This window comes from Hetaerina americana, unplaced genomic scaffold (assembly GCF_022747635.1).
Source record: "Hetaerina americana unplaced genomic scaffold, ioHetAmer1.1.p SCAF_4, whole genome shotgun sequence".
Classification (NCBI taxonomy): Eukaryota; Metazoa; Arthropoda; class Insecta; order Odonata; family Calopterygidae; genus Hetaerina; species Hetaerina americana.
The window spans coordinates 772,564-785,700 of NW_027286985.1; the positions used below are offsets into that span (position 1 = coordinate 772,564).

The window sequence follows — 13,137 nt, forward strand, 5'->3', positions numbered from 1 at the left end:
CTTTTGTTCAATCTAAAATGACTCGATTGCGCTGCTTTCTCTTTCCGTTTCTCCCCATCTCTCGGAAGAAATGGCGGAAGAAGAAAATTGGATAAATATTAACTGCACGCGGAAGTTTTCAAGCAATCAAGGGAATCCTTCTTTGGTGCCATCTTACTCTGCTTCTTTCCGTAGTAATTACGGAAAAGCGGGATGCCACTTTGCGAAATCGAAGCGCTACTCCTCTTGCCCCGTTTTCGCGTCCACCCGTGGCGGTCCGTTCCGCTAAAAATCCGCTCCGAATCCCTTCGCTCCAACCCTCCGCCACCATCATCCCTCCGCTTTCATCGGTCGATCGGGCGCGTTTTTGTTCCAATCTTCCTATCCCTGAAAAACACCCGGTGGATGCCTTGCTTTAAATCCAATAACCAAAGTGGGCGTTGGCCTTGCTTCTGTGGGCTGCATTTGCATGATATTTTGAGGCCTTTTTATGCCATCATAATACCGGAAATTGCGACGGACCGAATACATTATGGCCCTACCATTTACAAGACCAGCTCAAGGGTAGTGGAGCACTAGTTCTCGGAGAACAATTTTTGCACCGTTATGCTAAAATGGGATTTCCACTAATCCAAATTGACTTTTACGATCCCAGAAAGGGAAAGAAGGGATGATTAGTATATAGAAAAAAATCAATGAACTTAACCATACGAATGATAGTCTGGTAAGAATGAGTTCATATTTCAGAGTGGTGTATTTCATCTCTTAGTCGCCATGAACCATGAATGAATGCTTAAAGGGATTTTATGGCATTTTGAATACCCATCCATTATGTTTACTCAAATATGACCCAAATATGTACACGAGAGTGTAGTTATCATTTACTTCCTCTTGTCATCTTGTTTTCCTTTTAATTGAATTCATGGCAATCCTCCCCGTCGTACATTAATCAAAAATCATTCGTTATCGCTTTCACCAGTCGAACCTCATTTATTCGTTCCTTTCCATATTTATGTTGAATTCTAATAGCAATAATTTCGTCTCTTAAAAATATTCACCAATGTTTTAAATGAAAATTATAACATATTTATTTCGTCATCTGCCCAATGAACCATAACTTTCCTTCGTTTTTTATACGAATTGGAAAATTACAATTTGAATAACATTCCAGGAGAGAAACTGTAGTCCTTCTATTATAGATTTCTCCTGTACATGACGTCATGTGCCCCACAAATCTCTAAAAAATATCATAAATGGTCATTTTTGCAAATTCCATTCGTTTTGCGGATACCAATTGTTTGATATCATGATATATTAGTACATCCAAGATTGTATGCAGCCCTTGGGGCTATGAAAATATTCATTCTATTTTAGAGTCCAGGCATACCTAATGGTATAAATGGTGATAACGAGGAGTTGATTTGACGGGTTAAGAGATACGAAGATGCTTTCATCAAAAAGCAGTTTCGCGGCGTAGATCACACGGAAAGAAAATTTTATAAGGGAATGTTCGTCTCTTCCGCCAGTGGTTCGAAGCACTTACCTTTCCGGATCTCCGTGCCCGCCCCACTAGTATCGGCGACGGTGAGAGTTTTGCGAGGTCACCCGCCCTTCCCCCTCTCCTCGGGTCCACGCCCCGCACTCTTTCCCCTCCCACGTTTTCCGCCTCGCACCCGCAAACACTTCCTATTCCTCGGCAGAGAGGCGACTCCGGAGATGACAAAGGATCTTCCCTACCCCCCAGCCCACAACAAACCCTGTTGTCTCCCCTGCCTCTTTCGGGTGATTTCCCGAGTCGTTCGCGTAAGGCGTGTGTATCTTCTAGCAACGGATCCCACTATCTCCCCTCTTTCTCTGCTCTCACCTATCCCTCTTTCTCCCACCCAATGTCCTTCAATCTTCTCCTTCTCGCCCAATTTCCGGCATCGAATCAAGGCCTTCGAGCCCGCGTGCAAGTGAGGAGGGGATGATCATCCCTCGGGGCGAGCGCAGCGAAACCTTTCTTGATCGCAACTATTATTTCCCTTCTGGAACAGAACACGAGCGAGGCTAACCCATCTCACGCCTTCCCTTCCCTTCTCTCGAAAACAATAACAGAGAAGAGGGAACGGCCGGAAGAAGAGGCTTCCTTCAAAGGGTGGAAAGAGAAAAAGCAGAGGGAGGCCTAAAAGAGGCGGAGGAGTGCGAGCAGGGAGTCGCCGGGAGAGAGAATGACGGACGATCGCTCCTTGTTTTGAAAATTTCATTTTTTAAATTTGTAACCGAGGTTTTCATTAAATACTCTCACCGCATTCTCAGTTCAGGAGTGTAATTCCTAAAACATTCAACGTTGAGGGCAGGATTCTCTCTGGCAGTTTTTTGGGCTTACCTACCCGTAAATTGGCGTACATTATTCCATCACCTTATATGGGCAATAACATACCACCCAAACGAGACATGATGCGACCTAATGAGCCACAGAGCTGTGAACAATTATTCGGAATTGGGTATCCAACTAGTATTTTCAAGTGAATCTAAGTTTCGAGTTAATTTTCGGCAGGGAGGTTGGGAAAAATATGAAAGAGAGCAAAACGATAAGGTTTATATGTAGATTGAATAACGCAATGTTATTAATTTTATCTTTATAATTTTTATATCCTACCCTATGCTACTCTTTCTTAGTCGTTAATGGTCGTTTTGAGGTCTTATGACACCGATCTCTTTTTCATGGTTCAACATATTCAACCTTCCTCACACTTAGGCTTGAGGAAGTTCGCTGAGTAAAATATATGATGGATAGATAGAAAAAAACTCTCGTAATATACGCAATATGATTCGGAAATGGAACTTAACCTTAACTTTATGAAATAAATATCCACAATTCCTAAGCTCCTATGAGAAAAATTACTATAGTTTTAAAAGGTGGTCATCACTTCTATATTTATGGTCATTACTTCTATATCTTCCGATGAAGACGGAGCAGAATTCCGTCGAAATGATCAAGAAATAACGAGTGAGTGATCTTTTCATATGTGTCTATATTGTTTGTTGCTGTCCAATTTATTATTCAACACTTCCGAGTTACGTCGACGAAATCATCTATAGTTTTTAAAGTTAATTTTAATATGTGATGATTTTTCAAGGGTCTGTTGGTCGAATCCTAACTTCCTCGTCATCAAAACTAAAAGAAGAGCATATGCGTCTCATGCCAGGAACAATTTCGGTTTATATTTTAAGTATTATACTGTGATATTCACTCTAAATCGGTAGGATTTCTCACAAAAACTAATTGTATTCAACCAGTCTATTATTGAGCTTGACTTTTAATTATTTGATTAAATATTATTTTTGCAGTATGACGTTGTCATAATTTATTGTTCTCAATTTTTTAATGCCAACTAGGGCAATAATTACTCATGAGGTGGCGTGGAAGAGCCAGAAGGGGAGACGGAAACAGTCTTAGCTTCCGAATGCGGCGTAGAAGATTTTGAGGAGGAGTTATTGCAATTATCCCACGGAGGAAACATATTAGCATCGGAAATCATGGCAATTCATGATAGCCGCGAGGAAATGAGAGCAAGGATTCACTTTCAATTTTCTGCCTCGGGGGAAAGAATTTTTATGTCTTCGTACACGATTAATTTAGCTAGATAAATTAACTTAGCATATAAGTCATTTTTATGTGTTTTTGCGGTTAAGGGCACCTATCAAGAGCTTTCCGAGTATAAGAAAGTTAATAATATTATATGGAAATTTTTTAATGATCGGAAAATAATTTTGATCAAAATAAGTATCACTCCGCGACTTAATTTTCCGCCGCATTTAAAATTGAATAACCTAATGCGACCAGTGTTATGGTTATCAATCCGGTTATATTGTTTCAGTTAACAAGTTATAATGAAATCAATCAAAACTAAATTGGATTTTTAAATGGAAAAAGATCATCACATGCCTTAAAAATAAATTATTTTGAGGTCGACTCAGTCTTGTTATTTTACGGGCATCAGTATAAGTTTAAGTTGGATCTTTGAATATATTCTATTGTTTCAGGCTTCACTTCGTGGAAGTATTTAATATCCATACTAAAAAGAAAGAAAGCCTCGTACTTTTCCACAGATTTTACTCTCGTAGATTTTACTCTTTTAGACTCGTATTTTTCCACAGAAAATCTGTGGAAAAGTACGAGGCTTTCTTTCTTTTTAGTTTGGATCTTTGATTTCATTAATTGATAAGGCATTTAAGAATTTCTGATGGATGAGGAATATGTTGATAACATTCGAACATACATTCATGTAATTTCTTCACGGGAAATTCATGTCTTTTACCATCCTTTTGAAGATACGGAGGTTAAAAAAAATAGGTAAATGAAAATTCGAACCGTCTGTCAATACTTGACTATTTTGGATATTTGATTTTTTTCCTTTTGGCACCTGCTAATTGAGGAGTAATTCCTATCGTCGTGATACTATTTTCAATCTGAAGAGGATTAATTCCATGTACATCTGTCGTAGTTGTTCTGATGAATTAATTACCTTTTTCTGCTTACTCGGCTTGGAACCGACTCTTGGACTGTTAGGAGTAATATGCGTCGGAGTTGTGGATGCAAAACCGCCACCGTCAAACCACACGAGCGCAGACTTTCCACTAGCCAAGCAAAGGATTTACACGATTGATTTGAGAGCTAATGCACTTTAAAAACCACACATTGAATCAAGCAATGTTCTCATAAAGGAAAGAGATTCCTGGGAAACAGCATTTTGAATTATCATCAAGCGTGTCAAGCAAACGCATATTGCCTCTGCTGAAACAATAATATGTGCAAACATTTTGCAATCTACTTCATTATTTCCACTGCAAAAAAGGTCAAGATAGTTCCACCACCATAGTATGAATAGAGTATCATCAAAAAAGCAAATCCATGTCCCAACAGCATTCACAACCCAAAAAGTAATAATTGCATGGGGGGAGATGGGATTGGGGAAGTTCACCCTTTCATGCAGGTTTGGGGAAAGGAATAGGAAACATGGCTTAAACACTCGCTGGAAACATGAAATGTAAAACTTTCAATCACATTTGTAATAAAATGAAAACATTTTAATCAAATTTGGTCCGCTGACATTATTTTGCAAAATGTAATACCTTCAAATGATAGTTTTCAATTTATTGAAGATTTACTCAAAATTCAGTTATTCTTCATAAATCAGGGATGAATTAAATTTTTAAAAAATTTGTAATAGCTGTTTTATATGTCATTTCAAATAACCCTTACTCCATTGATCGTTAACATTATTTTCATTTATTCTTAGTTTAAAATCACGAAAGGAAAGGTTTTGGGTTGCTTAAGTCTAATTCAGTTAGCCCATGACATAACATAGAGGCATCAATGGCTTTGGAATACGCCAATTTGCAGCAATTTATTGAAAATTATCAAGCAAGCCATATCAATCAAAGTAAATTTTCACCATTTTAAAATCGAATAATATTGTTTTCTCTTCCCAGATATCACGGATTAGTTCTAATTTTAAAAAATTGTAATTTTTATACTTCGTGATTATTTTGCATTTTTTAAACACGTGGGCCATACAAAAAATTCACAAAGGACTAGAGCTTTTGCGCCTTCAATCAGCAAGTTGAAAACCCATCAATTTTTTTTTTCAGGGAACTTATTTATTCTAAGGGATGGGCAAAAGCGGTGGTGGACAGGGGTTGCGAGCACTCACCGAGGGCGTCCAGGTTCCTCAGCATCGCTTCCTGGCTCAGGAACGGCCCGGGCTCTCGGAACCGCATGGCCCCTCCGCCGCTCCGCTCGCTGCCCCCCTCCGCCCCGTTCGCCCCGGTCCTCGCCCCGCTTGCCCCCGCGGCCGGCCCCATCCCCTCCGCTTGCACATCGCCGCCCTGCGCCCATTTCCAGTCGAGGGGAAGAAAAAAAGAGGAGAGCGATTGGAGCGAGCCCTCTACCCCTACATCATCTCTTTCCGCTCATCAAGCCGGGGGGGGAGGGGGGAAGCGCTCGGATTTTTTTAGACGGAGCACGAGGCCGAAACAAGGACGGAAAGCACAAGAACAACCTTTGACCGCTTCCAAATGGGCATTTTTTTCTCGACCTTTGATTGTTTATGGAGGAAATAGAAGAGGAAAAATATATGTATAAAGAGGGAGGGCTTGAACGGAAATCGATCAAGAATTCGCTCGACTAAAGGTATGTAGAACGCTCTCAGGTGATCGACGGGAATATTTATTCGCAATCATTTTTCTCCCCTTCATCACAATTCTATTTTGAAATTTCCAATCTATGACCTCCGATATATTTTTCGCCATCCTCAAGAATTCTTGTTCCTCGTAAGGTTGTTGAAAAATGTTGACCGCTAAGCTTTGACCGATTACGATACTTTAGATATTTACCGTTGCAGAAAATAATAATCGAAGCTCTTCTTTGGTTACCGTGGTAAGCAGATAATTTAGCGAGAGTGCTCTGGGCGAGGACTTAAAAAAGGGTTTCCGTCAAAAAGGACTCGTAGATCAACGTAGTGAACTCTGGGAGGTATTACTTGCAAACATTATCAACGTATGTCAGCGTCACAGTTTCTATGGCGTGTGTTTCAGTGTATCCAGGAAAGATGCGAGTTTCTCATTATCTCCTCTTCCTCCTCTAATTAGCATGGAATTCAAACGTGGATATTGCCATAGTTATTATTTGGATATGTGGATACGGTCATTCACCTTGAAGTTCATTGTTACATTTTTTTAAATGTTCCTCAACTGACTTATTATATTATGAATGGTCCTTAATGACTAAAGGGTTTCTGTTTTTATGATATCTACTTAATTTGATTTCCTGGATGGCGCGAAATGTTCATTCTGTACCCAAAATATTGATAGATCAAGTATTTTACGTTAGTTTACTTCCTTTTCAATCAGATTGGAATACCTGTCACAGATTTTCAGTCCTCGATCAAACCGAAGTTAAAAACTGTTGATATCATGTAATGTGAATACTATAAAATTATTCCGAAGGATAAAATGAATTGTTATCAATGGGTTTACTTATTTTCAATTTTCAGTTCCCTCTGCAGTTCATTTTAAACCTCAAACCAACATTTTGGAGGCATTTTTCCATGCTGACGTTAAGGGATTATGTTCAACAAGCTGCCTTTGGTATTCTATTCCCTCCTCTCAGATAATATGGTGCGTCAATGACCAAAAGCAGCTAGAACCGAATTTTACTGTTTTGTCTCTAACCAAGCATATACTATATAAGTTGTCAATATTAAAATAGTTATGGGCCTCATTTTAATATTAAATGTGGCTGTATGCGACGCTTGACGGGCTTGGGTTAATATTCCGGGGCTATTTTCTCCGATTGCTCTTGTCATTCATTAAATTTGTCGAAGTACATTCCGCAAGAACAAACTAAATTAATTGAAACGGAATTTTCGCTTATTTAACACAGTGATCTTCATTAGTTACTCAATAATAGGAAGATAGAGTTTTTTTATTGATAGTTTAAAGTTTTTTGATGTGCACACCTAGTGTTAAAATGTTCATATGCGTAGTTCAAAGACAAAACGAAAGACACCGAAATCACGAGCAATTTCCATACATGCCACCCCAACATACCCGATGATAATTCACGCCTCTTCAAATTCTTATTTTTGAATTCCCAAATCGTCCCAAAATGCGTGTAAGTGAGAAAAAATACCTATAATTAAATTGGCCACCGCTATTGACCGTGCAACTTGCATCCATTAACGGCGCCTATTTGACGCAAGAAATTATTCTGCCATTAAAAATGTGTTTATAGCAATGGTTTTATTGAAATGAGCTCAAATTTTGGTTTTAGCGTTTGACAGTCATTGAATACCCAAAAAACCCAAGGATCTTCAAAGCTGCACAAGAACGTAGAATGACGGGAAGAATCTTAAAGTTTGCCGATTTCATTAAAAGTTTCCGAAAGTTCCAATTTCATTAAAATTGAAATAGGGAACCGTACCGAGGAGGTGTCAGCCTCAAATTCCATCTCTGAGATCATCAGAAGACGCAACATTTGCCGTTTGACGGTCGATAGAGAAGATGGAAGAAGATGAATCTCTTATAATGACGACCTTAGAAGAAGCATCCTAGGGACGAGACATTCGGCCGGGACAAAGGGATCCTAATGGATATCCTTGAGATTTTCATGTCTACGAGGAACCGTATTCATTACTGCGACTCTAAACCGATGCAGATTGAGCGAAGTTTGCGAAACCCTGCATAATGGATTGCTGTGACAGGCGAGGGGGCTTCGTGGCGTGCCTTAGATGATCAAATTAGTAAAATGATTTAAAGGCGTTGGCGTGCTTAGTTGATCAAGTTACCTGCAAGGAAGACGAATCAGTCGCACGGAGAAACATTGAGAGACTCAGATTGAAGGAAGGAGCGGGTTGGATTTAAACCAACTGATTGTGATGGACAATCAATCGCCAAATGTTAACAAGGAATTATTTCCAGTCACTTGGGATCCTTGCTCTTAATTTTTTGTTTTAATATGCTATTAAATGCGTGTGAAAACACAATAAATAAAACTAGATTCTGATAATATTGAAGTTTAGTATTTGTGACATATTGGAGATATTTAGAGACAAATATGAATAAATTTCCATGGAATGATTGCAGTCGATGGTAGGCTTGACTACGTGGAAATTTATCTTGAATGAAAGAAAAATACAGTATATTCTACGCAGGTATTTTCCACCGGTACTACTAGTTTCACCAAATAGGCGTCATCTTCAGGTAAAACTTCAGATATATTTGTACCTGAAGATGATGCCTACACGTATGTGTTGAAACTAGTAGCATCGAATAAAAAGCGTGTGGAAAATACCTTGTACTCTTCTTTGAAAGATTACCTTAAGGAGGCAATGAAATATCGCCTATGTGCCAACATCATGTCGTGTGTGGTCCAGTGAGTAGAACGTTTAGCTGCTGATCGGAGGGCTCTGGTTTAAAATCGGGTGGCACCCGAGGGCATCTCCAGCTTCAAATGTGTTCAATATTTCAGTTTCAGGGAAAGAAACTCAGCTCCCGACCCTAATGCGTGAACAAAACACGTCGTAGAACTAAGCATGAGGTATCTCGCCTATCACACCAATCTTCGGGTCAACCGAAAATTGAAGAGTAACTTTTGCGGTTAATCAATGTTAAAAAATTATATATGTTTTTCTAGAGTCAGCTCTTATTTTGGGCCTATCAGTACTTTTGAAATCTAACGTTTAAAAACGATCGATCATTCTGCATTCTGCGCAGATTCTATATATTATTTTACGGATACGTTTTTCCGTGTTGGCAAAAAACGCAAACTGTGATAAAATTATGACTTGAACCGTAGAAAATTCTCAATATCACCACCAAAAATCAAATTCTTTTCGATGGGGCCGAAACACAGCGTGGAGTTTTCAACCATCAATTGACAGGAATGAGGTGATTAGATGAGCACGATTCTTCGCTAAATTGATTGGAACGCCTAGATTGGGTGAAATGCACCATCGCAGGGCATTGAACTTTGGAAGATCTGGGAGTAGAAGCCATCCAAATGACATTGCTCATCTTACTCATAGACAAACTAAATAGAACTAAAAACTGTACTTTAATAAAAAATATGCTTGTGTAAATTCTCAAAATTCTGAGAAATTCCATTAAAATATCTTATGATATTTATGAAAAGAAATCATTGACCGTTTAATGATTAAAACAGTGCTAAGAGTGTTTGCAAATATTATAGTTTTATCATATATTTTCATTTGGGACAGAAATTTTGTTTACCGTTGGTAATTGATGTAATTGAAATAGCTAATTTCCAGGCGTTTAATCAAAGAGAGTCATGAAAAACTGATTGCAGAAATGGACTAGACGATGTTTATTATTTTTCTTTCGGAATTTTGGAAATATGTCGGTTTTTGCGCCAATGAGCTTTAATTTAAAATTGGTTTTTATAAGACTCGCATGCACAATCAGTATTCAGTGTTGTATTGAACTTCATTTCAAGAGGCATTCTGTGGTGGTATGTGGCAATATCTGCCGATTATCCTTTCTCTTTCCTCTTTTTTGGCCTGCTGATATGGGCGCTAAATGACATAACGGCATGTGGAACGCACGTCATTCAATTTCCCACGAAGACAACCTTTCTCTTTTTGACTCTCTTCAAAGGTTCCATTGCCTCGTTATAAATTTATCCAAAGAGAATTAACTAAAACTGCAGTAATCCTCGCTTATAATCCTAATGGTACTACATTGAAACCAAAATGGCAATTGTTTTTCAATATCAAAGAAAGAGTTTCCCCCTAATCAGTTACCCCGTGACCACGGTACTTCCTCCTCCTCCAGTGAGATATTTACGTTAACACGGTGTGAAATGAGAGGACTAATCAATCACCAATGCGATGCTGTTATTTTTAGCACTTTGCTGATTTTATGTATGTACAGGAGTCTCTAATAAGAATTCTAAAAATACATTATATGACATTATTTGTTCCTTTACTGAACTGTATGTGACACGAATCCTGAGAGTACGGCTGTCTGAAAGAAGGAAAGTAAATAATTTAAAAGAATTTTGGGACGTTTTTGGCTTAATATAAAACTTTTCAACTTTGAGAAAAATTCCAAAAACCATATTCCACATGATACTTTATTCATAGCTCGGGTGCGAAACTTTCTCCCCCGGGCAAATAAATTATGCAGTTTCAATCACGTAAATCAATATTCATATTTCAAAAGAAGTAGCCTTTTAATAGTAAAGGTTTTCGAAATAATTACTTTTCCTCACTTGAGTTTATGTAAGCCAGTAGAAAAGGTCCTTAAGATGAATCTCATCTAAGTTTAAGAATTATAAACATATATACTCATCCAAAAGGTGTTTACTCAAACAATTTTTCGTTGGTGCATTGAGTTAGGTTAATTAACTTATTAGTTTTTTTTACTAATTATTTGATACGATATATTTTTCCCGGTACTTGCATATGAAAATTTTGGTGAACGGATCTGCGTAGCATGCATGTCTCCCAATATCATTTCTTCATTTGCTACGAATCGAAACACTTTGGCACGGAGGGATCTATCGAACAAGTATTTGTGTCATCGCGCCGAATTTGACTTTTAGCCGTACGATTGAAAATATTATCGTACAGACACGTTTCTCAAGCATTGATTCCTGGTTTTACTGTTCAGATTGATGCAGATTTTATAAAATAAGGGCATAATATTCCTTTGACTGACAATTTTTCGAGCAGGGTCATAGTAGTCAATTATAGTGACGCGTAGCGTAACATAATAGTGATGCTGTTAGAGATCTCTCTATTGGAATTGGTGATGCGTGTGAGAATAAGAGGTTCGTTGTCTGTGGCTAAAATGGATGATCATTTGAGGGTTTTGAGAGACAGTTTTTTTATTGTTAAAAATTAATGAAAAGAAAAGGATTAAATAATTAGGAGGAAGTGTTATAATAAATGAAAAAGAAACACTTTGTTCCAATCCACCACTTTATTACAGGTACGACTAGTTTCGACGCTACGGCGTCATCCTCAGGTACAAAGTTGAAAGTCACAATCATTGTATATATACCCTCTTCTGGAAAGAGTGGGGGAGTTGTGGGAAGAGGGGGCGGGGAGGGGAGTACGGGGGTAGGTACGAAATAATGTGGGAGAGGGTAGGAAACACCAGGACAAGCGTTAGTGAGTGGGGGGGATTGGAAGGTGGGTTAAGAGAGGGGATTGTGACTTTCAACTTTGTACCTGAGGATGACGCCGTAGCGTCGAAACTAGTCGTACCTGTAATAAAGTGGTGGATTGGAACAAAGTGTTTCTTTTTCATTTATTAAAATGAACTTCCACAAAGTTGAGGCTGAAACTATTGAACTAAGGAAGTGTTATAATGCCGTGCCCCATTAATACTGCGAGTTTTAGTTGACTTGGGAGAAGTTTCTCTAGTATTTTTTAAATAACTATAGTGTTTAAAATATTACATCGCTGGTTTAAATAGAATTTAGATAGATAGGGTTTAACCTCACCTTAAATTTTCTTTCATCACGCATTTTACAATCGATTTTCAATGCTCACGTTTTTTTAACTACTTTATTGTTAGTTTGATTATGAATTGGTCTAATACTCTAAATAATCAGTGAATTAATCAAGGGGAGAATTCATTTTAAGATGGAGGCTAGCCTGTAAATCACGTCCGTGGGGGAAGCCATTGATCACTGTGGGTTTGCTTGTCACAGGTGGGAGCTTTGAAAGGGACAATACCTCCTGCCAATCTCGAATGATCTCTTATCGCTCAAGTAACTCCTTCTTATCGGATTTCAACACTTGAAAGCTACAGTCTTTTGAAGTTTGGAGCGCCAGATGAAAGATGATACGCCCTTAGTGTGACGTCGGTGGGACGAAAAGTTCCCGGTCGCGGCTAAGAGTTGGAATTTCCAATGGATTGAAGGGAGCGGTTAAAAGATTCGTTCCGTCTTAGCTCTTAAAGCATTTTGATAATGCTGGTGCGAAAAACCCGAATGAGTGGGGCGAAGGTCGAAGGGGCGGCAGGAAGGAGGATGCCGCTAACATATTGCTTTCGGAGCATCAGGACGGCGAAAGAGGGCGGACGCTTTCCCTCTGCTCTTTTTCAACATTTTCCTCCTCAATTTATCGCTTTCTGGGTAAAAAAAGATATCTCTCGCCCCTACTATCCCCCCCTCCCAACCTTCTTCGTATCTACCGTAAAACCCTTAAATACGTCTTCTTTCATCGCCCCATTCATCTGCTTCCACCTTCCTCCAGATGCGGCCGCCTCTTTGATCACGCGAAACTTTTTCCTTGCATAAAGGAAGCTCGGGGTCGAGAGATTAAATGAATAATAAAGGAGGAAAAGCATGGCGGGCAGCAGTGAATGGATACCGAGATTACTGGAGAATCATTTTTATTTCTCATCGGGAAGCAAACCAATCTCTTGCCAAGCGTTATATAACGCATGAAATCATAAACAGCAAATGGATTAACGGTTGAAGGGAGAATTTCAACGTGACATTTACATTCGAGCCGGAGAGGACCTCGTGGGATAATGCTTACATTAATGACATGACGGTATATTTTCAAAAACTATTAATTCCATAATTATATCCACCTCTTCAATTAAGTTGTGGTGTTCCGGCAAGCCGTAATGGGT

General features: G+C 38.8%; 1 protein-coding gene across 1 annotated transcript in view; it reads right to left on the bottom strand.

Moving 5' to 3' along the window:
• The window catches only part of LOC139691903 (orcokinin peptides type A-like), a 70,600-nt gene extending 64,847 nt beyond the window's left edge, over positions 1–5,753 (bottom strand). The window contains exon 1 of the mRNA XM_071589839.1: positions 5,679–5,753. Coding sequence (XP_071445940.1) covers positions 5,679–5,745 — 67 coding nt within the window. The 5' untranslated portion in view covers positions 5,746–5,753. The remainder of the gene's footprint in view (positions 1–5,678) is intronic.
• Between the last annotated feature and the right edge of the window lie 7,384 nt (positions 5,754–13,137).